The sequence below is a fragment of the Bemisia tabaci genome, chromosome 6 (genome assembly GCF_918797505.1).
Source record: "Bemisia tabaci chromosome 6, PGI_BMITA_v3".
NCBI classification, from domain to species: domain Eukaryota; kingdom Metazoa; phylum Arthropoda; class Insecta; order Hemiptera; family Aleyrodidae; genus Bemisia; species Bemisia tabaci.
In genome coordinates this window covers 18,972,295-18,996,504 of record NC_092798.1, presented here as the reverse complement: position 1 = coordinate 18,996,504, position 24,210 = coordinate 18,972,295, and the positions used below count along the sequence as shown (strand labels likewise).

At 39.7% G+C, this 24,210-nt stretch overlaps 1 protein-coding gene across 1 annotated transcript; it reads right to left on the bottom strand.

Moving 5' to 3' along the window:
- Positions 1–607: 607 nt before the first annotated feature.
- Positions 608–19,781, bottom strand: LOC109043106 (phenoloxidase 1). Its single transcript, XM_019060171.2, has 13 exons — positions 19,735–19,781; positions 18,067–18,221; positions 15,369–15,558; positions 14,099–14,322; positions 13,244–13,446; positions 12,259–12,409; positions 11,711–11,812; positions 10,886–11,050; positions 9,917–10,045; positions 8,814–9,008; positions 6,786–6,924; positions 4,395–4,624; positions 608–1,941 (listed from the first exon to the last, which is right to left on the bottom strand). Exons 2-13 carry the CDS (start codon positions 18,190–18,192, stop codon positions 1,699–1,701), a joined length of 2,097 nt encoding a protein of 698 aa, XP_018915716.2. The 5' UTR covers positions 18,193–18,221; positions 19,735–19,781; the 3' UTR covers positions 608–1,698.
- Between the last annotated feature and the right edge of the window lie 4,429 nt (positions 19,782–24,210).

Below are 24,210 nucleotides of genomic sequence, written 5' to 3'. Positions count from 1 at the left end.
AAAGTACGGAGCGTCCCTCGCAAAATAAATCAAGATACTACGGCCCAAAAAGAGAGCGGTAGTCCAAAAACTCACTAAGTCCTAGCATCCGTAATTAGTAACGTTCAGCATACACTTTATCGTCAGGCTGTTGCTTAGTCGCCATCGGCTATGAGAGGCTATAGGAAATTGTGTTGCCGGCTAAAGAAGCTATTGGAAATCTTACAGTCGGCTGTAGGTCTATGGTATTTTGGAACACTAATTCTACTGCCAATTTTTACCAGGGACCTCTGGTATTTTAATTCGGGCCTATTGAGAGTAAATAACCTGCCGTGATAGCGAAAAGAGCAGTAAGTGCATGCTGGGAATGAACCTCGAGGCACATAAAAACATGTTCTAATCATGGTTCATGCAGAAATGTATTTACTGCTCTCTTTGCTATCACGGCAGTATTAGCAAGCAACCATCGAAATACTTCAGTGTTTGATGTGCGCTTTGTGGAGGAGCATCAATCAAAATAAATAATGTTGCTTGCACCCACTCCGCTCGAATTATTCAAAGCATTATGTTCAAACAACATCGCAGAACAGAGGTAAAGTATTGTCAGCGGTAATGAAAACATATCCGATTAATGCATATAATATTATATTTTGAATTATTTCAACAAACTTGTAGATTGATCAAAAAGATTTGACATTCATGATGACATACTAGGAAAAATAGGATCACATGGTATTGGATGAGATCCGTTGGTTGATCAGGTATTTTCAAGCATGCATAAAGCTCCAGGAAAGTGAGGATGACTGCACCGAGGGTCTAATGAGTCTCATCCGAATACGCAATGACTGCTTTTTAATATAACCGTTGAAGTTCGCGAGCAGTTCTGGAATTGTTTAGGTTATCCGACACGGATTTTTTTTCCTCTCTTCACAGGCGGAGGACGTATTTCCGTTGAATGATAGAGAAATCGTTTTGAAAATATTTAAAAGATAAGATTCTATAATTTCAGGTGTGTTCCTAAACCTAGGTATTTCACAGCCATTGTTTAAAATTCTCAAATTTGATTAAAGTTTTTTAATGTATTTTCAAACTATAAAAAAATGTACTATTGAAAATGTTGTCATTGAAACTCAGGGCATGATATTTTTTGTCCACCCACTCTTTTACTTTCTTACTTTCTACTCGTTGAGACACCGAATTCCCGACAAAAAATGAAAATAAGGTTTGCTTAAAAGAATATTTAAAAATTAATTTCAGAATTAACTATCTACTTCTTCTCACGTGAAAATCAACAAAACTGCAAATTATTATCAGAGCTCGAGCATTTTTTCCAGGTGATACAATTCCTATCAGTGACTGTTTAATAGATTTCAGGTATGATGTTTTGGGACGGGGGGGGGGGGGGGGTATTTAAAAAATAGTGACGAAATAAGAGGGAGTGCCAACTCCCTGATGACCTGTGGGAGGACCGAGTTTTGTGGCGGTTAGGCGTCGCAGAGCTCCGGAGAGCGCTGTGAGAGCGACTCTTATGTATGTACGCATGTGACGAAATGAATCAATTTTTAGTCGGCACCATCCTGCTGAGGGTTTTTTTTCTACTAACCCAAGGCTGTTGAAAGTATATTAGCATTACCTCCGGATGCAGTCATACCTATGAAGCTCAATGTCTACTCGACTGATCTGCTGCCACTCTGCTGCTGATTCTTGGGGCGGTTACCGCTACTTTGAATGGAGGGTTTGAAGGTTACCACCGGAGGGTGGGATGATCCGATCGGTGAACTTGATCTTCGTGTCCAGGACGAACATGTTCGGGGTCAAGAACTGCTTGAGGTTGGCGACTCCCTGCCGGGGTCGACGGTCGAACGGGAAGCCCATCGAACGTTTGTCAGGGTATTTGCTGTCCCTTCGACCGCAGTAACTGCTGGCGTCGTCACAGCCAACGTCGGATTTCGCGTCGTCCACCTGCAATCAACCCCATCATGAGAATATAAACCCTCCGAAATCAAATGTAATAGTATTGATAAGGAGACAGATTGCTGAAAAGGGTATTTTCTTGGTCGTCAACTTTTTAGGGGGAGTTCCTACCTATTGGGTTTTTTAGGATTGGGTCGGGGTGGCTACCGCCACCTAGAACCAGATTGGGTTTCCTCTGCGGGCCGGTTATTGAAATTGATAAACAGAGCGAGAGATATAGAAGACAAAAAGGATATGGGATCCTATTGGTGGAAGCGGGTGGTTGTAATGGACAAAGGAGGTAAGTAATAGATAAACTAACGGCAACTGACAAGAGACCCGTCACTTGGTCCATCATTTCCCCCTAAGTCTATAAGAACCACCAGTTGCAACCAATCGGATCGCGATCCATACTCCCTATGTCAGCTTTGTCTATAGCTTTGTCTATAGATTTCAATAATCAGTCCTCTGGGATGAGGATGACTCTTTTCTGTGACCTCCACGAAAAACATGCTGGTCTCGTTTATTTTGTTTAAGATCGACTCATAAACTCACGCAAACCATTCGAAGTTATAAGGTTCCTACTCTGGAAACCTTAAACTTGATGACACGCAATATTATCATATGCGAATGTACCGCACGAAAAGAAATTGAAATGCCTTTGGGGCTTTTTCCCCAAGTGTAAATGGGAATGAGCCGCAAATGCAACGGAGGATACGAGCAATTTCATTAGCGCCTCCGCAAGCCCGCTTTGACCTACTTTTTGATTGAATTCGGCCATCTGCTAATACAGAATAATGATTTTCAAGCTCTGACAGCCTTTGACAGCCCTTGACAGTTTTGAAACCAGGAAATAACTCTCGGTTGGATTAAATGTTTCGATTTTACCGCTTTCATTCTACTTGATTATCGTTTGATTATTAATTTTCCTTCTCATACGAAACTGAGAGATATTTCAGAAATTATTTCTTTCAGAAAGTGCATCCATTTTTTTTTTTTTTTTTTTTTTTTTTTTTTTTTTTTTTTTTTTTTTTTTTATTATATTTTTTTTTACAGAAATATATATTATCATTGACCCACAATCTTAAAAAATAAGAATGACCTTGTAATTTTCCCTCTATGTATGAAGTTTGATAAATAATTAATAGCAGAATGATTGAATCACAATGCACAAATTACTCTTTTTGTCATTATATAGGTGACTGCCCGCCTTTACGTGTACCAAAGATACATAATAAGTTACATAAGTATGCAAAGTTCCTTTAAAAGCTCCTTTGATGAAACAGGTATTTTTCTGCGGGCAAAAAGAGGCTATTAGCAATTCCAAAGAGATTTCTTTTTTCCCCTTCTTTTTCCAGATTTTAAATATCAGCCTCACTACAGAATAAATGTTTCGACTTCCCCAGAGAAACTTTTCAGCTATCTACAATATTAAATTTTGCCTGCTCCATTATGATTATTAACCAATCAATGACTTTCCTTCATACAACAGGGGAATTTTCAGTCATGTAGAGTGACATTTTATGAATTCATACGACCCGCCTACTGGTTCTTTCACTGACGACCGCATGAGACGAGCGCGGCGCTAGTAACAGGAGCTGAATACAACTATTCGGGCTTTACGGTTGCCCGTGTTGCCTATACGAATGAATGAAGGCGCTTTCGCTGTGCACTCTCAGCAGTGAACTGACCACCTTAGCGGCGATTATTGCATGTTGACAAGCAGTGTTATTCCTCCGTTTATACCCTGTACAAATAATCGATTCTAGGTGAGACGTGCCTGCCTTGAATAGTATCGATTTATACGTGTGAATGGACCATAGAGTTCAAGGAGTCGTAATGTAAGTGGGAGAGGTGGCGCCACATATAAGCATTTTCCCGTCCCGAATTTCGAGACTCCTGTGTGACGCTGGGTCACTTTTTCGATACACAATCGATTGTAATCGATACACGGGGGCCCGGCCATCCGATGTAAACAAAGAGATAGGAATTACCACATATTCCGCACCGCCATATTGGATCGAACATGCATCGACAAAGTGACCGAAGCTCGGCGCACACCGGGCTCGGAACTCGTCGAGCAGGACAAGGCGCCAGCTCTCTCATTTACATTACGACTCATATTCTCTATGAAATATGTAGAAGAGTCCCAGTATTTTGCCGTGCTAAAGAAGAACGTCGTATGAGCCTCCAGACGTTGCGAAGTTTGCTTCGATGAAAACCGAATTTACTGGGGAAATTGCGTAAATAATTTTTTCCAACATTTTCAAACAATTTTGTACGCCATCTTCTCTGAAATATCTGAAAATTTCAAAGAAAAATGTATATGAATGTTGTTCAAAATACACATTTATCAAGGGAAATTTAGCAACTCTCGAATGTTCATGCAGAGTTCTCCCTTAGAACGGCAGTATTTTCATCTGGCGAGAATCGCACTTCAGTTGTGTGCATTGAGTACTAACCTTATCTTCAGCCCAGTTGGAAATCATCACGAATAGATCACAGGGCAGTCCCTCTGGCGATCCTTTCGGGATCAAAAGATGTTGGGGCCATCCACAGCCACAATAGTTCCATCTCTCCGCTTCTGGTCCGGAGGTTGGCATGTTCGAGAGGTTTCGGAATGTGTATTCAAACGGCAGAGTCACAGCTGAATCGATTGAGCGACGTTCAATCAGGTTTTGACCTTTCTTCACTGAAAATTTGAGAAAATTCAAAGTAGCTATAAGTGGCAAGATTTGAACATAGAAGTAGCATTAAATCAAGTTTTGCAAGAAGAGATCTGGTCTTATTTTTCAAAGGAAAGTAAGTGTTTGATTCGAGATAAGAGGTTTGAAACTGAACAGATAATATTATTCGCTGACAAAAAGAAAGAAATGAAAATTGTAATAAAGTATATGTTGCTCGCGCAAAAAAGAATGCGATTAATATTTCGAACTGAACGATATGCATGGAAGCATAAAACTTCCAATATCTTTTTTCCCCCATTTTGACTTGATAAGGGTTGCCTTTCCCCTACTGAGCTCCTAAAATTGGACGTATTTCTGCCAAACGGAACTATGTGCATTATGACATGAGCCCTGTTATGCATATATTCTTATGAATCTTAGGGCTCATGTCTTAATGCACATAGTTCCGTTTGGCAGAAATACGTCCAATTGAAGTTTCAGTATATGATTCAAAGCCTCCAATCATTCTGCCAAGAAACGTGCTTGACTTTCACCCGCGCAAAATTGTATGTAAAATTCCTTTTCTTTTCCCCGCTAAACAATCGTTAGGTACCCCATTACTGAAATATTTTAGAATCCTCCAAAGCAAGTTTTTCCCGCTCATTCTCCATAGTAGATGTTAAATTAAATAAAAAAATCATACAATTCCATCATGAAATCCACGATGTTTCGAACTGTGGCGGCCAATCACCGCTCACCTCTGGCGACGCAGCCCATGCTCGCTCCTGATTGGCCGCCGCAGTCTCAACCACGGCTATATCTGTCGTGACCTCACCGCTTCAAGACACTCCGCACCCGTACGTAACACGGGACTCGCTTCACCACAGCACGCAGCGGACCTCTCGCAGCCGGCCGGCTTGCCCTTTTCAACGGCTCTTCTTAGAGCCACCACGTCTCAGAGCACCTCTTTTGGTCTTTGGCCATATTGGTGACTCCCGCCGTGAGTGAACACGCTCAGCCTTCTGATTCACTTCATTCATGGATCCTCACCTCAAGAACACGCTCAACCTTCTCACAAGTCAACTGTACTCAAGCACTCAAACTCAAATCTCTCACTGGAACAGTCATATTTGATCATCTTAGCATGAACATTGAAAGCTTCCAGCATCATCACCGCATCGTATCCATCTCTCTCCGCCGCGCAAATCAACACGCTCCAGCAAGTTGCCGCAGAACACAGCACGTTCCCAACTTGTTGTCCCGAGCATCAACCTCTTTGCCCGGAAAGATGATGGTCACAAAACTTCAACCGTGTGTCACCCGGGTCGAATGGCGCTCCCCGGCACGCTGACATGCACCTCTTGATTCTCACCTATCAATCAACCCTCAACTCACTCAATCAATCCTCAACTCACTCAATCAACCCTCAACTCACTCAATCAACCATCCCTCAACTCATATCATCACTCAATCAAGTCCTCAATATTCCATCATCACTCCCTCAATCCTCAACTTTCCATCCACTTTACACACATTTTCCAATCCTGTTTTCACTCCAACATCCAATTTCACCACTCACTTCTCCAACCACCCACAGAGACTCCGTCTCAACCGCAGGGAAGTACTGTGGCGGCCAATCACCGCTCACCTCTGGCGACGCAGCCCATGCTCGCCCCTGATTGGCCGCCGCAGTCTCAACCACGGCTATATATGTCGTGACCTCACCGCTTCAAGACACTCCGCTCCCGTCAGTCACACGGGCCACATCACTCCATCACGCAGCGGACATCTCGCAGCCGGCCGGCTTGCCCTTTTCAACGGCTCTTCTTAGAGCCACCACGTCTCGAGCACCTCATTTGGTCATTGGCCATAGAACTAAATTTTAATTTAAAAATGAGATAAAGCTCAGTCTTGGAAAGGCTGCAATGTTGCAACTCAATTTAGCCCAACTTCTTGACACCGTCTGATCAATATTTCAGAAATTTACTGAAATCTTCTTCTCCGGCAAAAATCAATAACATGACATTGAAATCATGATAGAATAAGGGTAGATCGCGTATAACTCAGAATTCAGGTAGTGAGTAATTTTGGCTGAACGAGCATGAACTCATTTACGTCCAATCTCATTTTATACAAGCATTTCATTTTTTTCAGATTGAATATATACTTTTCAAAATAAACACTTACGAGTAGTGACAAATTTATCCAATTCAATGAAGAGAGAGCGTTGATCGTTGAACAAGAATGGCACTCCCCTTTCATCTTGTTTTGGAGCTAAGAAAATTCTTACAGTTGCAGTGACGTTGCCAGAGCTAGTGTTATCCACCTGATGAGCGAAAAAAAAATCGATGAATTCGTCAAGATAAAGAAAAATTTGATGGACTGGTGGTCATGAAGGCCGAAGATTCATTATTTTTTCGTTAAAATGCGAATGCAAAACTAACGTATTTCATCTTGTAATTCTGCTAAACAGTCCTTTAAACGGGTCATTAGAGCCCTTAAGATCATATAAAGAACAAAGTATAAAGATTAAATCAACAGGTTTATGATGTATACACATAAGTAGGGCATCCCTGGTAAAAATTGGCAGTAGAATGTGTGTTCCAACATACTATAAACCTAAAGCCGGCTGTAAGATTCCCAATAGCTTCTGTTGCCGGCTGTACAATTTCTTATAGCCTTTTATAGCCGATGGCGATTAAGCAACAGCCAGACGATAAAGGTTATGCCAAACGTTATTAAATACGGATACTAGGACTTAGTTAGTTTTTGGACTACCGCTCTCTTTTTGTGCCGTAGTATCTTGATTTATTTTGCGAGGAAAGCTCCGTACTTTAGAAGGATGCCTGTCATTCTTAAAATGTTGGAGCGCCTTCAATTTCTTATGATACTGTGCAATACCTCTGGTATGAAATAGTTGCTTCAGACGCCGCGGCACGCTGCGCGAAGCGGCGGGCGGGCAGAGAGCGCGAAACTCGCATTGGCGCCTACAAACCTAACAGGGATACTTCACGCATTGCGCAATGTGTGAAGTATCCCTGTTAGGTTTGTAGGCGCCAGTGCGTCGCCGCTCCGCTTTGCGTTAGGCTCTAATATTTAATCTTGCGGAGTCAGCGTTTTTCAACTCATGATTTTGAAATGTTTGCACACTCTGTATGGATAATTCTCATTTTAATTGATGAAAAAAAAATATGTTTTAAAGGAAAATATAATGTGTGTTTCGTAAATATTAAGGTAGTTCAGTATCAAACTTAATGATTTTCAAAGCACACGAATCTCTACACAATTTCTTACAGCCTTTTATAGCCAATGGCGATAAAGTGTAAAGCCCGGCGATAGGAACTATAGCCCGACTGTATACTTTTTTATAGCTTCGTATAGCCCGGCTATATGATTTGCTCCGCTTTCTACAGTCAGCTATATGATTTTTAATAGCCTTCTTTAGTCGGCTATAAGAACTCCTATGGTATTTAGACACGCAGCTCCTATCGCCAATTTTTACCAGGGATCACACTTTTAGACCAGTCTATTTTGCAAATTGGGGTCGTAATTTTTTTAAACGTCCCCTACAAAGTTTCCACCGATAAATATTTCCAAAAAAGTTTCGCCCATATTAGTGAGCACATTTTTCCCTTCAAAATTTCCGCAAATTGTAGTATGTGGCAACGTTGTCGTTTACGGATGTTTTTTTCTCTCTCTTCCCTCACAATCCGGCAATTAGTTTTCAATTATTTTCTACATCATAACGACGAACATATTATACCACTGAGACGACTTCTTAACCACGAAACACCAAGTTAGTTACGAATATGCTTAGGGCAACGCTTTGATACAACTATTCGCACTCGTGAGATGTCCGCGTTGCATACGCAAAAATTGAAGGCGCTTTAGACTGCTCAATCGCAATGCCTGACAGCACCCATTAAGGGCGAAAAACTAAATGCGAGATGACGTTTTAGAAACAGTTATCTTACTAAGTTATTTTTTTCTCAAGGCACGCTTAAGCAACTGTAAAGTAATCATTTTTTGAATGATACACACTCCATTGACATAGCAAACTCAGTTGTTAATGATTAATAGAAAATTTTGAACCACCGAATACGCGGTTTTCCTTTCAAACATGTGGATTGCGACAACAATATGTTCGTTGTAAACATCCATTGAATGAAATCGTTAAATGAGCAGTAAATAAAGAGATTTGCCACAGAAACTTACGAGTATTTTATAGACGAACGGAGCGTGCTGGAGATGGGTAAAACGAGCGAGAATTTGGCCGCCCGGAGCGAAGTCCAATCCACGGGATAGATCGATGTCATTCTGCTGCCAGAATGTGGCGAATTCGTTTTTCGGAGCAGAGGAGCTTTGAATTTGAACTTCCACGTTGTTGATTTTGATTCCGTCGAAGGTAAGCTGTAAAAACGAAACGATGTACAACACCGATGTCACTAAGGTTCATGTACAGCACTGAAATATTACTAACTATATTACTTTATGTATATATTATTCTACCTTTCTTTCTCTATTGCTAATAGTTATTAAATATCTTCTCTTCATCTATTGATTTAATATATTTAAGTGCTGTTTCTTGTACAGCACCGCAGTTTCATGTGCAGTGACCGATGTACTTAGTACCTCAGTGAAGAATGGTGCGAATTTTCTAGTATGAAATTTTGTCTTTTTACAAAAATAAACCCCGACCGTCCACGGGGGAAAAGACCCAAATCCATGAAAGGTGAAATTTTTAATGCAGCGATTTTTGCCACGTTCGGTGTGGAGAAATTAGATTTACAATTTTCAATTTTCAATTGAAAACTCTGTTTATTGTCCTTGTAGAAAGCGGTTTATTTCAAATTTTTGTCAGGTCGTGTAATCAGTGGCGTAGCGTGCTTTGCGATATACCGATTGATCTGCCATTTAAACCTATGGAAAAGGATCGATAAACAGGGTTTTCGCAACGAGCAGCGAGCACCTTAATAATCGATTCTTTACCACAGTTTCAAATGGGGAAATATCGGTAATCGATCGTTCACGCCTCGCCACTGCGTGTAAATTGCATATAAATCCAGCAATTTCGTGCCCTAAGCATTTCAGACAAATTTTTCTTAAAACTGAGTTTTTTTAACTCCAAATTTCAAACCGCCATAACTCCTGTTTGGTTTCACGTTGTTGAGCGTTTTTTATTTTAAACTATTTGTAAGATACCCTGCTTCAGTTTCAAGAACTCAATTTTGAGTTTTCATGGATTGAATTGAATTTGAGAGCAAGTGACAAACAAACTAATTATACACATTAATGATAGCTGATTGTATGATTTATACCTGCTTCACGGTATATTGAGGGAGTTTATTTTTGTGCTCTTGGAATATGTAATCGATCATAGCGTGCCAACGGTAAAACACTGGATCCCTCATAGCTGTAGTTGGGTCTCCCATCACAGATATGTTCTCCTGTAAAGAGAAAATTAGTACATTTAAGAATATAGGTAACAACTGGCACAAAAATAAGAGAGACCTGATCTCAGAACATTCTCACGTCCTAATGGTAAGAATGGGGGGGGGGGGGGGGGGGGCTCGGTGGATGAATTGGACTGCATTTTGAAATTTGGAACTATAAATTCTGGCTCTTCTGGAAAAACACCTATGTGCATAGGGAAACTAATGGCACATACGTCGTTTTTAAACCGGGCTAGAATTTATAGCTCCAAATTGCAAAATGTAGTCCAATTGCTCCTGTGTGTATCGAGATGACTTTAGAATGGGCACTCATTCCGTGTGTATAATTAGTTTTACCGACTATACAACACTTAAATTGTTTTTCTTGGCATTTAGAAATTGTACACAACTTAAATCTTTACTTCCGTCTCTGAATTTTGTTTTCGAAATGCAATACTCGAAAAAGACATCGGAAACAAAATAAAGTACCTAAATAGATGAGTGGTAAACTATCTAACTATTTGCTTGCGTGGTTTCAATAGGCTCATTTGCGGTTGTTGTAGGTGGATTAATGTGGTCATTTGATCATAAATTACGAGAAATGGAGAATTGCCTTCAAATTTTCGGGTAGGCAAAAACACTGCCACAGAAATGTCATGTTCACTCACACTCATCCATCGTCCAGTCTTGATCGTTGAACTAAGCCCTTATTATTGAATCTCTGCGAGTTGTTTGTTAGAAGGCAGCATTTGTTAATTTGTTTTTTTATTCTATTTTTTAATTATACAATTTAACGTATTAGCTGATGGTAAATAGAATAGAGTTGAACTTGATGGGGAAGAGATATAAACCAACCAGGTAACGATGGTCTGGATCGTGGCAAAGGGCAATAGCCACGTGACCTCTGTTGTGGAGATCTCCGTACAAATCTCTGTTGACTGACAAGATACTTGATTCCATTATATTTCCAAGGATGTCGATTCCTTTGGCTTCATCCAATTCAATCCGTAATCCGTCGCTCTGTAAAATAAAAATGACGCGTAAGATTTGCAAATCCACATGTGAGTGAATGAAAGAATGAGGGAAGTCGGTCGCTGATAGAATATTTACCGTTCTTAAAATTAAAATTTCAACTTAAAAAAGTCTAATCATGATGATGAATTCAAATCCCCGTGATTCCTGAAAATTCGATCCTTTTAGCGGTACCGTACGGTTCTTCAACTCTTTTAGTAATGACTCTATAAAGACTTACTTACCTATTAAGTACCGAGTGTCATTGTATGCGGACGTACTACATATCTTTCCTAATGAAGGAGAATAAGTTGATCACCCATGCGGATTTTGTAATTCATCACCTACGGCCAAAGTATCAGAAGCACCATGCGACGTTTCAAAATTTCCGCCGCCATTTTATTTTTTTTACAGAGAATTGTTGGTTGGGTCTGTTTCGAATTTCATTGAATTTATCGGCAGCAGAAAGAAAATTCAGGGAAATTTTCGGACGGCTTTGTTGAACAATTTCTCTGTAAAAAATAAGATGGCGGCGGAAATTTTCAAACGTCGCATGGCGCTGGTGATTCTTTGGCCGGAAGGTGACGAATTAAAGTTGCTTGTATATAATTTAGCGGCGGTAAACTTCATGAGCGAAAACGAATAAATAATATGAGGAAGTTAACTTACAGTAATTATTGCTCCCATGTGAATAGCCTCCAAAATACGATCCCGCCAACGTTCGAGATCCGCAATATCAAATTGTAGCTGTTCACTCTCTCGGTCGATGTCCTGTTAGGGTAACGAAATGCAATCTGATTAGGTCAATTAGGTCATTGGTCAATTGCAATATTTTTACATAATTTAGTCGATTTATGCCGATTCTAAACAATCAATAAAATGAGTTTCATGTGCTAGAAAGATAGGCAATATGCAATGTAATGAAAAATTGCTGCGACTTATTTCAATTTTACTGCAATAGTCTCAATAAATGGGGCCCCTTCAAATCGGAGCTAGGCAACATACACAACACTCAGCGGAATTGCAATATTTTTACTATGCAATTGCTACTTTTCGCAATATATGCTACTTTGGAGTAGATCATTTGATTTGAATACGTCCAATTGAAATTAGAGATGCAGATGCTTAAACTACCGCAAACAGTTCAAACTCCGATTAGCATTCACCCGTAAACTCTGACTGCAAATATTATTATTGGAAAATAAACAGGGACTTACACTTAAAGTTGCGTTGCGTACGCGGGCGGGCCAAACTCTTGAAGCAACAGTGCTGTCGAGTTTGGGGAAGTAACCCTCCGGTATTTCCTCGCGCAAATTCAAGAGACGCTTCGTTCTTCCTAAACGGTTGCTGATTCTCTCGAAGTTGTACCTGGTTAAAATTAAAACTTTATTATTATATAAATATCGACTACGTCAAGTCAGAGTGCTTGACGAATCACCTTGATTCCTCTGCCTCCCGCCGATGAGAGCCTCGTGTGGGACTGTTCATAAAGTACGTAACGCTGCAGATCGGATTTTCAACCCTCCCCCTCCTAGGAACGTACTCATGACACAGACCTCCACCCCCTATAAAAATATGATAACGCTCGGTTCAACCTTCTGTCTTCAAATTAGCCCTTTTTGATAGAGTTTCAATGACAAATTGCCACCTTGCGTTGATTTTTCATCTCAGATTTTTGAAAAATCGGCGTTAATCGCGCCCTTGTGACGCAGCCATAAACGTCCTCCTCCCCCTTGTTACGGACTCGTAACGGAGGTTCACCCCCCCCCCCCCCCGGATTAGTTCAAATTGATAGACAAAGCTATAGACAAAGAAGACATAGGGAGTAGGGATCGATCCTATTGGTTGAATTGGTTGGTTCCTGTAGACTAAGGGAGAAAATGATGGACTAACTAGAAGGTTTCTCGTGGATTGCCGTTAGTTAGTCTATTATCTACCTCCTTTGTCCATTGCAACCACCAATAGGATCCCTCCTTATCCCTTTTGTCCTCTTTGTATATAGCTTTGTAAATCAATTTCTACAATCAGTCCGCTGGCAGAAAAAGAAGAGAAAAAAATCACTCTTTTTGGTTATGAGCTAATATTCCCTCCCCCTCTTTGTCGGCCGTGGTGGCTGAATCGACCCTGGACCCCTCCCCTCCCCCCGCTGCGAGGTGCTCAGCATTACAAAATAAAAATGAAAATTAGAAAAATGAATCTCACCGTCCTAAAATTTGTTCGTGCATGTAGTAGAACAATTCTCCTCTCCTGTCCTTGTTGATGATGTTCCTGGGGCCCTCGAAGGGGTAAATGAGATGCCAGTACCAATGGTGAAGATTGACTCCGATGTCCTCTCGGAAGTATGCCACACGATGTTCGATGTCCAGGTCGGAGGCGGAGTAGTCTCTGGGTATTTCGATAGCCATCTGGAGGAAATGTTGTAAATTCAATGAGGAACATATTCTTGGATGGGTTAATTTCTAATCCAAAATCGAGATGCTTCAACCGAAGCCTTGGCAAACGTAAAAGAGGCAGGACCACCTGTCCAATTGAGGTTGATACCCCCCCCCCCCTTCCAAAGAAAGAAATTTTGTAGATAGAAAAATCGTACTTTTTCCCTTAAAAAATCAGACCAAAATCTCTGGTACTGCTCACCCTTCGCCATCCTACAATTCTCCTACTAGAAAGTGGGTGAAACACTTTGCACCCCCGTAAGTCCACCAGTGAGAGTGTATACCTACGATTCACACGTGAACGAAAAGGGATAAAGTCGAATTCTGAGGGGAAATGAGTTAAGAGTATAGTTTTGAGCATAAGTAGCTGCACATTTTCTCTTATTAAGAAATCAAAGTCGAGAAAAAGATACTTTAGAAGAGAAAATGGATGTTGAACTTTCTCTAACATTGAGCAGTATGGATAAGGGAATGAAACTTCAAATTAGGTACTTTTCTCAGGGCCAATCTCGGTGCTCTCCTGCGTTTACTTGGGTCCAAATTCAATTATTTAAGTGGTATACTCGTAATTAAATTTTTTTTTTTTTTTTTTTTAAAAAAATACGATTTCTTGGGAATAACTTACTCGGGATGCAGTTGGGACGACGATCGCCTCTTCTCTAGCCTTAAGAAACACGCTACTGTCCATGAATTTTTCCGGGAAAATTTCGCAGAGAGAGGGAATCTGAAGATTCTTGGTATCAGGTCTGTGCAGCACAGCCACCGACATGGCGTAGATGAACAAGTAAGGATTCACTCGGTCACGACAGTAAGCACAGACAGACTGAAATTCGTCGAAGCTCTTCAGTCCTGAAAAAAAATCACAAATTTCTCATTATTCGATATAAACCCTTTTGTTCTAAAATGATCCCGACCCACGCTGTCACATTTCAGCAACTTCAACTTCGCACGATGAAGAGAACAGAGGAGCCGTTAAAAATTCCGTCAAAAAGAATAAGGGACATTACAATTAGTAAGTGTACCTACTAAAAATTTCAGCATTGCGGCATAGTAACATTGATGCTTTTACGAGTTTTTCATTAACAGTTTAAACCAGAATTACTACGAAATCCAAGTTAATTATTCAAATATTTTAGTTTTGCAAGAAAGAAAAACATTAGGTTTCAGATTGTCATTTTAGTATTGGGCTCCAGAAATGTGTCATTTAAATTCGTTAAGTATGTCTTCCATTGGGACAAAAATCAACTAGTTTGGGTTATTTATTCATTTTATTTTCTCAAATGTGAATTTTTCTGAGTGCGTTCTAAATTTCTTCTATGGTTTGCTCTTTCCTGTGACAGAATATCTCATTTACTTCAGGGGTAATTTAGCTGAAACCATTCGTTCAAAATTTAATAAAAAAAATTTTAAACCAGTTTGAAAGACTCAAGCTGCTAAATAAAACGCTGAGAAACGGTAAAACCCCGATTTTGAAATTTTGAAAAATAAGTAAATGATCATGAGTCGAACTTCAGAGTTCCACCTGAATCCTCAGTTGTGTGTTGCAAGTTGCATACTCGGCTCCTGAGAATTCTATGATATGTCATGAAATTTTCTCAGCCTAATTTACCACCAAGATTTCAATTTGCATCTCTGGTCAGGCTCATACGTGGATTCTACAGAATGATCCAAAAATCCCGCACCACCAGCACCAAGCATCACCCCTGTAACTTTTAAATGAATTAAGAAAGAGATTTGAAATTATTTGAATGTTCTCAGAACAAAGGAGCTCCCATTTGTGGCCCGCCAAGATTTCAATGGGATAACGTCACCCTGAGAAGGGGCAAGAATCCTAGGGGTTATGGGGGTGTTGCAGGACTTTTGGATCACCCATATGAAAGAGACAAATTACGTACCCATGAGGATAGAAACGAGTTGAGCAGCAAGCTCTCGGTGATAGGGGATGAACAGGGAGAAGTTATCATGACGATCGAGTTGCAGGATCCTGGAGATGTCGGGCAGTTTCTGGACCGATCGAATCGTAACAGTTTTGGATCCGGGAAATCGTGACTGAATGTCTGACACGAGCGGCTTGTATCGATCCGTCTACAAAAAAGAAAGAAACATTTTTCGGTGATCAGTTCAAAAAGCTATGTATATCATTTGGACGTATTTCTACCAAACGGAACTATGTGCAGTAAGACATGAGCCCTGAGACACGTAAGGATATAATGCATGATAGAGCTCGCGTCATAATGCACACACCTCCGTTCAGCAGAAATACGTTCATTTGAGGAGCTTGGAAGATAAGCCGCATAAGTGCAGTTTTTGAAAAAATTGAGATATTAACGACTTCAAATAAAACTAGTCTTAAGGTGATTCGACGGACGCCATATTTTGTGTCAGAACGGCATGCGATATATCGCATCAATTAGTTCCATTTTTTCAGCTACCCGTCATTTTTCTCCAATTTTGAGATCGCAATTCTGTTGTCACTGACAACTTGTCAGGAGACTACAGCACTCGCTTACCAATTTTAACAAAGAAATTCAACGTAATAAAGGCGTGGTTGTTTTTAGAGAGAAAATATCGCATTCGAGTGCAGTTTAGATATCAGTATCGAATGCGATGTTTTCTCTCTGAAAAAACCACGCCTTTATTACGTTGAATTTCTTTGTTAAAATTGGTGAGTGCTTTAGTCTCCTGACAACAGAATTGCGATCTCAAAATTTGAGAAAAATGATTAGTAGCTGAAAAAATAGAGCCAATCGATGCGATATATCGCACGTCATTCTGACACAAAATATGGCGTCCATCGAATCACCTTAATGACACCTGATTCTGTGAAAAATTCGCCCCCAAATTCCGTATTTTAGCATCAGGAAGTCAGTTTAAACTTTCTTCCCGCCATAAGGATCTATGTAATATGAAAATAGCAAAAACTGCACTAGTGGTGCGCCTTGTCCTCCAAGCCCCTCAATTTATAGTTTACAAAATATACTTTTTAGTCATATCTTGGCCCCTTTAGACCCTTTTTAAAAACGTTACGTCTCTCCTCCTTATCTCGTTGGAAAAATCATATTCTATGCCAGGGCCGGATTAAGGGGGTGGCCACATGGGCCGCGGCCCATGGCGGCAAATTTAGTGGGCGGCAATATTTTGCGATTTTTTTAAATGTATGTATAAAAAAATCGGATTCAGAGAAAAAAATTATCAATAAGAAAAGGAAACAAAATCTCTTTCTTCTGAGAGTATAGTAATTTCTAATTTTGTCGTTTTTCGGTGATACAAGAGACAGTATCTTTAATTAGTCGAGTTAAGAGAGGAACTAAACACGCAATTTGGCCTGGAGCTCAGCGCAGAGAGGAATGATGACGAGGACTTGAGATGAAAAGGACAAGCCCTCGGCGCGGCGCCGCGGCGGTCGGCATGTAACACATATTAGCGCCTACAAGACTGCAGGAATACTTCACGCATTGCGCCAAACACAGTGCGATCAGCGCGGCGCAGCGGCGGAAGTTAAAATTATTAAACCACATTTATGTTTGTCCTTTCATAATTTTTTGGTTCATTTCTTATAAATGGAGGACCTTGTCCACACAGAGATAGGTTTACGGGACTTAACTTTCGCGTCAAGTTCCGTGAAATTTTGCAACTTTTGAAATGTATCCAACACGAGCAGGTAAACGCGTCTTATGCACCCCTCCCCTTCCGGCACGTTCACTTGATGGTTTTTATTGATGTTTCAAAACGAATGAGAAGGGGGCGGCAAAATACAGGCGGCCCATGGGCGGCAAGTAGGTAAATCCGGCCCTGCTCTATGCTATGAAAGCGCAAGGATAACGCGTAACGTGTAATGCTCAATGCGCGAGGCGCTTCGGGGGTTAGACCGCGAAGCGGTCAGGGGGTGTACCCGTACAACCCCTAGTGTTAGAATAAACAACCAATATTTTAAAATTGTACATGCCCGAAGCATTCAACGGAGACAGATCTTGATGAAATGAACATTTCCTAAACATGCTGGACAAAAATATGAAGTATCGAAAAATATAAAATATCGATGGCTGAAGTCGAAAAATACGCATACCCGCCACAGTGACGTTTGAAAATTTCTGATTAGGCTTTACTTCATACTGAAATCAAAATAATCTAAGGTCTCCTTGAAATTTCGTCGGAATATTTTTTTTTTGATTGTTAGTTATTGTTGACTGAAGTGTTGCCGAGTGTATGTATGAAAATCTGTGGTTAGTTTTCTTTCAAAAAAATAAAACATGATCGAGGATCTGCTACGCTGCAATCGGAGATAACGTATTTTTCGAAGTTGGCTATTCTGCCAAGCTATAAGCAAAAACACCGTATGTGCATTTGAATGTTGCCAAATTTCCTCTCGAAAAATATTTATTTTTGAAGGGGGTTATGAATGTTTTTTCTTCAAATATTCAGACTTTCTGGATCAAATTACGAACGAAATCCCCTGAAAAATCGGAAGAGATCTATTCACAAACTTCCATGAAAATTCGTGATTTGTCGAAAAAAATTTGGCAACGCTCGATCGCTCATACGGCGTTCTTCCTTAGCACGACAGTATTGCAATGCTGCCTGTTAGAAACTTACCAAGTAGTCTCTGGGCAGCTCAAAAGTCACATTTTCGTCACCTTTGCCGATGAAAATTGGTTCAACGGGACGGTAAAACATGTACAGAAGGTCTTTTGGGTCACTTCCACCTTGGGTCTGAGACATGATGAAGTTTTTCTTCTTTTGTATTTAACCTGCATCAAAAGAGAAACACATGTGGGTGGCGTTAAAACGTTGGCTTTAAATCCTCTTCACGTTTCTTCTTTTCCTTTTTTTTCTTTAAATCAATTTTTGTTAAGCACGTCATTCTATTACAAAAGCGCACCGACGACGTATCATTCTTGCATCACGAAAATTCAATATTAATAGCGATAGACAGACAGAACTTACCGACCGAAACCTGATCGGTTTACATGAGCTAACTATTCAAGAAATCTCAAATTCTACTAATTTATTGGAAAACACCCGGGTAAAATTGACTGTTGGTATAATTTAAAGAAGTTCTTAAAAAGATAAAAACTTAAAAAGTTAAAGGAGTTAAAATATCAAAAAGTTGAAAACTTGAAAAAATTAAAGTTTACACTTGTTAGAACAAAACATCTACTAAAAAATATTGATCTGGAATCCCTCTTTTTTCTTTTGCACGTGATAACTCCTACTTTCCGGCGCGTTTCCCATCCAGTTTATTTTATTAAATTATTTTAAATAGCTACCAAGTCTGTTGCTAAAGCTATTACTAAAATAAGCCACTAAATAGTTAAAAATTAAATTTTGAGAAACACTATACCTAAAATCTCAGTTTTTTTGTATACAGAAAATTTAGAGAAAGTAGCATTATGGAGCATGAATGTTGCGCACTTATCTACTTCGCCTTCAATGTTCGAGGTAGGCCAGAAAACATCCTCCGTGCAGCAGCCAGCAATAATTACTTTTTTAAGGATTTACACTCTGGTCTTATAAATTTTGTCGAGCAGATAAAGACGTCAAACTCTAATCTGACGCAAATTCATGGTGGCTTTCATTTTTATTCGAATCTATATCGATGGCTGAAGTCGGATAATGCGTGTCAATTTTCGGTATCGCGTTTAAAAATCTTCGAAATACGCTCGATTTTTTCGAGAGAAAAGTAACCAAAATAATTTGTTGAAATTCGTTGTAAATATTTTTGAATGAATAAAAAAAAACTGTTCGTTAGTTTTTTGTTAAACGAATTAATACATTTTAATATATGAAACGTGATCGAGGATTTGCAGTTTAGGGATTGGAGAAACGCATTTTCCGACTTAAGTCATAGATATGATTGTTCATAAATACAACCATCAAATTGACTTCCAAATTAATCTTGAGGAGCGTAGATTCCTCAGCGTCCTATGCTGCCGTACTATGGAAGAACGCCGTATGAACATTCGAGAGTAGCCAGATTTCTACCCATAAAATGTTTATTTTTGAGGAAAGTTATGAATATTTTTCCTTGAAATTTTCAGATCTCTTAGATTAAATTGCGAACAAAATCGTCTGAAATTTTCGAGGAAAAATATTCACAATTTTCACAGTAAATTTATACCTTATTTGAAGGATATATGGCAACGTTCAGAGGCTCATACGGCGTTTTTCCTTAACACCGCAGTATGCGAAAATCGCCACTTAGCGCAAAATCAATTACGTGATGGACACAAATGGAAAAAATAAAAAAGCTCAGAGACTTACCCGACAAAGATCGAAAGTCCGCCGAAGGCACAGACAACAGTGATTTGATTCATCGGACATGTCAGCTTTTATAGTCCCTGTGATGGGAACATTTTGTTCGCGGTTTTGATTTGAACCGTGTGAAACGCATTTTGAAAAACCGCGAGCGCGTCTATCAATTGGTTTTCTCTGAGCGTATCCTGGATCCTTATCAGAATTGCGGAAATGAATAGGATGTTCCCTCTAACACTCCCCGTGAACTAAAAGTCTGCGTGTGGTGAAGAGGGAGGGGGAGAGATTGTGATCGTTAATTCTCATGGACTATTAACTGTAGATTCTGCACTTGAAAAAATTGATTTCGCAACTTAAATCGGGATTTTAAAAATAAAACGCGGTATTTTAAAGTATGAAGGAACTCTCAAAAAAAGTTTTAAGACTGACTCGAAGAGCGCTTACCCACAACGAAGCCCTAGTAGCACTATGCTTCAATAATATTGAAATAATTTTGCAATTTAAAAAAAAAATTGCACATTTTTGACCATGAAATTGCTATATTTTTACATATTATATTGATTAATACGTAGAGAAATTGAAAAACAATCATAAAAATGAGTTCCATGTATGCGAGAGAAAAGTAGGCACTTTGCAATGCAAAATTTTTTTAAATTTATTTCAATCTTATTGCTACGAATTTCAGTGAGAGGAGCCCCTTCAATTAGTGAATAGGCAACATACGCAACACTCCTACACAATAGCAATAAGACCATTCGATTACAATTTATTGCAACCTATGGAATTCGAAGGCAAGAATAAAAGGAACGAGAGACTGTCTCACCTTCGTCGTCAAAAATGCCTCCATGTCCGCCAACACCTCACACCCAGAAGAGAGAGAAAAAAGAAAGAACAAGTGGTTAAACTGTAATGAGTTTCTCCTACACTGAGTTTCTACATGAGTTTCTACTATACTGCCGTGGTAAGGAAGAATGCCATAAGAGCCTTCATACGTCGCCATATTTCTTTCAATAAAAAACGAATTTACTGGGGAAAATCGTCATCATTTTTTTTTTACATTTTCAGCCAATTTTCTTCTTTGTTTCATCCACAATATCTGAAAATACAAAGGGAAATTAAGCACAACTTTCCTAAAAATACATGTTTTATCCCGAGACATTTGGCAACTCTCAAATGTTCATACGGCGTTTTTCCTTAGCACGGCAGTATAGTGCACATACCGTTTCACAGGCATTCCAGAGGGGTATCCAGAAATTTGGCAACACCGGATTCCCACCTATTAAACCTATGTTAAATAATCGATTCTTGTCGGAGCACCTGGTCCTTCCAAGAATCGATATATTTCCCGAGGTTTTCATGATGAAAAACAATTTTGTGAAGTTGCAGGATCCGTCAATGAGCCATGCATAAATGAACTCGTATCCTTTGAGAGACCGTGTGGTTGTGGAGGCTCTGATATAGTATACACTGTGACCAAGGGAAGTATAGGATGCTTTTAACACTGCATCATAATTGGAATATTTTTAAGAACTTCAAGTAAAATATGATTAAAAATGGATTCTTCAAAATGATTTCAATGATTTGCCTCTGCAAAAAATACAGAAACAGAAGTCTATATTTTTTTAAAAAAAGTTAAGGTCAAATCAGCCTTAATAGCTGAGAGTTTATCAATTTTGAAACTGAACAGAAAAAGAATAGATGTATTCCGATTGCAAAGTTGGATAATTTCGAAGGCGCAAGATAACATTTTAAGCCATTTCCGCCAACTAGAATTTTTGAATATTGAATAAACAAAGACTGAAAATTTGACTTTTATATCAGAATTATGATACAGCGTGGCAGCAAGTTTCACAAGAATCGATTGATCTCGAACCGAGACAGTACTTTAGGCCTCACACACCATTCTGCATTTTCGAATTTGGAAATAAATTTGAGCAAAGATTGCCTATTGATACCAAGTGTCGCAAAAATCGACCGAGAAGGAGCACCATATCGCGGGATCGGTGGACCCTTTACAGCGGTAAACGATGACAGTTAATTTGCGTACGTTAGTGCGCCTTCAATTTCGTCTGATACTGTGCAATACTTCCGTGGCGGAATAGTTGCTCTGAGCGCCTTCAAGAGCATCGTCCTAACTCAATGGCAGAGGATCATGATAGTAAACGGCATTTTCTCATCAAGGTTTTCCAGCTTCATTTCTTTCAAGAAAGTTAACGGTTTTTCTATGAATTTTATTCACTAACCCCGAACATTCACACTAAATTTTAAGTTATTTTGGATTTTTTTTTCAAGAAACGAAATATAACCGGAGATTTTTGAACGCTGCAACGGGAGTATGAATTTTTTCACCTCTACCGCATTAATAGTTTGTATTTTGCATTTAGTATTTTCTGCAGAGGCATATATAAATGGTGAAACTGCAGAAATGCGCATCTCGGTCTGCAGCTCTGCGGCGTGCAGACTTCCTGTCATACTTTATTTTCTACATAGACAATCAATGAACGTCATTTTTTGAAAATTTTCATAATTTTTCTTCTCTTCATTATATTCTTAAATTCGATTCATTTAACGTTCCTTCATTTAATCGGATATGCAATTTGATCTTTGAAAATTCCAATGGTTGCTCGAAATCGAGACATAATGGTGCGACGGAGCGCGACACCTGAGTAAGACCACCCGATACACAAGAAACTCCTTCATTTAATCGGATATGCAATGAGATCTCCCGAGGGTTTTAATAGTTGCTTGACGTCGAGGCACGGCATTCTCGGCGAAGGCATGACTGCGCTGCGGCGGCTCCTATAAGAATGATAGGTCTCACAATCAGATCATCAGATTTACTGGAAGTCGCGTTATCTCCGGCAATTTGCAGTTTCTGCTCCAGCATAGAGAAAAAAAAGGGAGGTGTTTGCATTTCGGGCATCTTGGATGACGTAGGTCGGTACAACGAGTTTATCATCGATTTTCTTGGAAATGGTGTAATTTATAGAAAAAAGTCATTCTACAAAAAGTGCTTGAAATTATATCATGAGTTGATTTAAGAAAAAAAATCGGATAATATGGTCCGTTTTTCATACTTCGAATTCTGAATTTCGCTGGCCAGGTTATACCGACCTACGTCACAGGGTAAACAAACCTCAAGATGCAAACACCACCTTTTTTTTCTCTATGCTGCTCCAGGCGGAACTTAAGCAATAAAATAGTTCAAAAATGAAAAACAAGCATCCTTACAAGAGGATGAACTTTTTTTTCAATACGTCTGCAAATTTAATCATCCCTTGTTACCACGATTAAATATTTTTATTTCGGTAAAGTCTTATAACTATTGCCAAAAATTCTGTCACGATACTGTCCGAAGATCATTCGAGGGGTGCAACAGTAACGTTGTGACCAGGCCCGCCACAAGGGGGGGGGGATACTGGGCCCCTGGTACCGGGGCCCGGGCCCGGAGGGGGCCCGTGTTACCCGTGAAAAACCACTACAAATTCACATGCAACCCTTGTTTCGTAAAAGAAGTGAAAAATTTGCCCTAAAAATTTCGCAAAAGGTGAATAGATTTTCAGAAACACGCTGGGGCACTGTAGAAGTCTTCTTAAATTTTCAAAGAAGTATACTTCTTGGAAAATTTCTATCTATTTTCAAGATTTTCAGTACAGAGGGATATTTTTAGTAACTGCGTTTCATTTTCTTCCGTCGTCAGATGCTAAGAGTCTCCAGTCTGGGCATCCTCGACTTCAATGGCTCATGGCTCAACTCCCTTGCCATAGACAAACGAAGGGGGAGTCCAGGGGGGCCTGGCCCTCATAGAACTGAAAATAGTATCATATGCCCCCCCCCCCAAAAAAAAAAAAAAATAAAAATTTTCCAGATGTTTTGAATGCAACAATTCGCAAGTATTTTGTGTTGAAAGTAGAAAAAAAAACATAATTACTGCGCAGAAATGGATGGAAAATTCTTTATGGAAGCTTCAAAATGCGTCCGATTAGTCGTATAAATTCTAAAATTTCTTGGGGGATGCCCCTCGGACCCCCCCCCCCCTCCGTGCTTGGGGCCCGGACCTTAAAATTGGTACCAGGGCCCGAGATGGGACGTGGCGAGCCTGCATGAAGGCTATTTCCATTTAAATCTTCCGTCACATTCATACGGCGCGATGATACAACTATTTGAACTCTCCGGAATGCGTGAGGTATCACGTCGCATTTGAAGGCGTTTTCAAAACAGCCAAGTTCCGATATCGGAATAATCGTTTTGCATAGTTCATATTCTTTTGTTTCCATTTCTAACCACTTATTTAATTATAATCCACCTATAAAAACCACCCATTTGCTAAATACAATTCTAGTTGAAGCGCACTTAAGCGCATTCATGACTGCAAAAATGTTAACGGAAATCGAGAAGGCCAGCGTGCATGAAGGCTATTTCAATTGTAATCTTCCGCCGCATTTCTAAGGCGCAATGATACAACTATTTGAACTCTTCGGAATG

Excerpts from the sequence above, each read along its gene's own strand:
- LOC109043106 (XM_019060171.2), bottom strand. The coding sequence starts at position 18,192 with ATGTCTCAGACCCAAGGTGGAAGTGACCCAAAAGACCTTCTGTACATG. Across the intron at positions 13,447-14,098 it reads TCGTCCCAACTGCATCCCGA|ATGGCTATCGAAATACCCAG; the intron begins GTAAGTTATTCC and ends CATTTCCTCCAG. Across the intron at positions 12,410-13,243 it reads CACGAACAAATTTTAGGACG|GTACAACTTCGAGAGAATCA; the intron begins GTGAGATTCATT and ends AATTTTAACCAG.